This window comes from Fulmarus glacialis, unplaced genomic scaffold (genome assembly GCF_000690835.1).
Source record: "Fulmarus glacialis isolate BGI_N327 unplaced genomic scaffold, ASM69083v1 scaffold13726, whole genome shotgun sequence".
Classification (NCBI taxonomy): domain Eukaryota; kingdom Metazoa; phylum Chordata; class Aves; order Procellariiformes; family Procellariidae; genus Fulmarus; species Fulmarus glacialis.
Window position 1 is genome coordinate 20781 of NW_009217568.1, and position 3453 is coordinate 24233.

At 45.4% G+C, this 3453-nt stretch overlaps 1 protein-coding gene across 1 annotated transcript in view; it reads right to left on the minus strand.

Annotated features, from left to right (window-relative positions):
* Window positions 1-3062, minus strand: part of FERMT2 (fermitin family member 2) — a gene marked incomplete at its 5' end in the record, with an annotated part of 19875 nt that extends 16813 nt beyond the window's left edge. The window contains one exon of the mRNA XM_009579728.1: window positions 2928-3062. Coding sequence (XP_009578023.1) covers window positions 2928-3062 — 135 coding nt within the window. The remainder of the gene's footprint in view (window positions 1-2927) is intronic.
* Between the last annotated feature and the right edge of the window lie 391 nt (window positions 3063-3453).

Here is a 3453-nt window from a genome sequence, read left to right on the forward strand (position 1 = left end):
GCCCGTTCAGACGTGCAATTCAATGCACCCAGACTCTACCTCCAAGAGCACTATTAAGGGTGTTGAATGGGCACATGGCAGGGTTGAGATGCCAGAAGCAAGGTCTTCTGTGCCACCTCTTGCTGCTGCCCTGAACCACCACCTCGGGCCACCCTCCAGCTCCTCACTCCAAACAATCCCTCCTCCCTGAACGCCCAAGAAACGACAGAAAGCTGAGCTAGACATCTGGAAAAGTCTAAGACCAAAACAACAGAAAAACCTTTCCAAACTCTCATTTTTTGCGATAGCTATCTCAAGGAGCAGTACGAACGGTTTGAATCGGCAGCATCGTACCAATGACAGCCAACATCTTGGTTAGGAAACTTAAATAATACAGAAACATGATTCTAAACTGCCTGATAGGATGGAAAATATAAGTGACAACTAGATATTTTTAATGCTCCTGCTAGTTTTGCCAGCATCCTGGTCTGGATTAATTTTTTGACAAAAAGCCTGGGGACCAGTAAGCACCGTGGGAACCTGTCACCGGAACAGACCCAGCAAACTGGGTGGGAGCAAAAAAGCAGTAGAAATGGTGAAGGGATGGAAATATCCACCTTCAAGCTTCACACTTGCATGGAGAAGGCTGGGAGTGACTTGCCAGGTACTTATAGCCGGTACTTATACTTTGGGAGTTGGACTCAAGGATCCTTATGGTCCCTTCCAACTTGAGATATTCTGGGATTCTATGATTATAAAAGCAGCAGAAACGTGCTCTCCCCATGGACCGTTGTTAGGCTGGAGCAAAGCAGTCCAACAAAAACCAGCAATAAACCACCATCACCATCCATAAACTGCATCCCGAAAGATGCTCTTGCCTCCTCCCCACCCGCTCTCGCAGCGTGCCAGCCTCAGCCTTCACGTGGCTCAAGCAGACAGGGCTGAGCATTAACTGGACCAACAAAAGCAAAACCCAATTTTTGCCCCAAATCAGGCAGGTTTTCCCATGGACATCCCCCCACATCCCTTCGATCGAGTGCCTGCTCCAAGGGAGCAAAGCTTCCCCTCGGATGCTCTCCTCATTGCCTTCTCCAAATCTCTGAAACATCTCAGAAGAAACTTCCCTTAAAAAATTTCCCCCAGGCAGGCAATGTCATGGAAAGTTCCAGTTGAAATGGCTATAAGTTTGGCCAACTTATAAACAAGTGAATACAGGTCTTCTAATGGAAAGTGTTGGGCAATGTGTACTGTGGGTGTATTGACAGCTCTGCCTACAGTGATTTAAATGGTTTCATTGCCAGGAACGGGGTTCTCGGTGACAAAACACGCCCGTTAAATCCACAGGCACTGAAATAAGCAGATTCTGAAATATTAACTCGTTTTACAGAAGCGTTCAGCACACAAACTAATGTTGGAACCACACTAGAAAGAGTTTATTCAGATTAAAAACATTACTTTTAACTAACGGGACCTAAACTTCACAGGTAGCTGCAGTAATTAAACCTGCAGCGAAAGTAATTTCATTCACAAAAAAGAAAGAAAAACCAGCATGGCATTTCAAAGTGACGCGCTGAAAGACCAATAAATAAAAAAAATTTAAAAATATTTTTTGCATACATTTCCCCAAAGCGGGCCAAGTATTTCCTATTAATCTAACGGAGATGCTCTCTGTGAACACTGACTTTTGGAAAGGCTAATTGCTGCTTTTCAAGATGAAAATGCCAAATGAAAATGAAAATTGACTGGAGCCTCGCCCGATGCAGGGAGAACTCCCTGAGCCAGGAGTGGGAGAGGACTAGCCCAGAAGTATTTTTAAGTAACTTAGAGGAGAAAGAGCGAGACCAGAGCAACAGAAGGATTATTTTTCCCTTGCTACAGACCCGTGCTGATGGTTTGCTGCAGAGCCCGTGGTGCACATCACTTTGGCATCGTCGCCCTCGCCCGTGCCCTGCGCACCCAAAACCTTTCCGCTTGCAAGCCCAGAGCCACCAATGCCATTAACCACCCTGCACTTATACTTCAGTTAATTTAAGACCAATTAATACAAATTCACTGAATTCCAAGATTTTTTTTTTTTTTAATTAAAGCTGCCCTGCTTCCCTCTCATCGCTGGATTTAAAACCAAGAGCTTTGGCAGCCAGACACGTCCGGCCCGCCCGGCAGCGCGCATCGCTGCGGCTTTCTCCGTAAGTCCATTTGGGCTAAAGTGCTCCCACTTGACCGACTTTATGGTTTAAGCTCCTGCCATTTGCCTTCAAACACCAAACGTCCAGCAGCCGCGGAGCAGAGCCGAAAAACCCCTCCGCTTGCAAAACACCTCCCTGCATCAATCTGCTCCCCGTGGCAAGAGACGTTACTCCATCAGCGATGTTACTCCATTAGCAATTCTCTTAGTAGCTCTGTTCAGGTTCTGTCAGCCGGACTGGCAAACTACCCTGCCCCCAGCAATAAAAGGGTTTTTTTTTAGCATTACAATCTATAGCTACGCCCTTAACATAAGGGAACACTAATGCAATTAATATAATACTGGGTTTGCTGGGCTATAAATAAGGAGTAGAACGGTGGTACTGCCTAAAACACACCTGGAATTTGACATTAGGAACGATTTTCCATTTAACTCCTTTCTTAACAGGGTAAGAAAACCTTTCAGTAACACAACCTGAGTGTTAAAGTGGTCACACTTGGTTTCTGTTTTATTTTATAAAGTCTGGTTTGTTCTGCTCCCCTCTACGCGTGACAGCTTCAGGCATGCATCTGTGCGACAGCGACCGAGTGCTGCAGCCCTGGGTGACTTGTGGAATTTATTTGGGGTCCGTTTCTTGCACAGACCTTAAGGAATTACGTCAGACCGATACCTCGATGTCATTTTCCCCCCCCATTTTATTATGTTTGCCTCCTGCCAACCCCTTCCCTGCAAGCCCGTCCTTACAAAGCAAGCCCCGGCTCACCGGACCCCGGCGTGATCAGCGGACCCTCCAGCTCGAAGGCATCGTCTTCACATTGATCATCCAACTTCTTCTTTTTTTTCTTTGACGGATCTCTGGGTTTCCTCAACAGGGAGAGCTCTTCTGGATGCCTGATGTCTGGGGAGAAAATGGACCACTTTTACAAGGATGGAAAAAAAGGGGAAAAAAGAATATCCTTCCTTTGGGAACGACATCCAGCAATGTGCAATATCTCCCTCGGCTGATCTTCCTGCTTTGCAGTGGTTAAAAATCAAGTTGAGAACATTTTCCCTGCAAGCCTGTCAGAAATACGCACCGTCCTTGGCTGGAGAGGTAACACGGCATTTGGGAAAAACGCAGAATTTCCCAGGCACAGCCACTCAAATGCAAATACAAGCACTGTGAGACCCTGCGACAGAGCCTAGTACCATTCCCACCCATTATCTTAAATATAAATATAAAAAATACAAATATAAATAAATAAAAAGGAATATAAATATTAAAAAATTTATATATATTAATTATCATG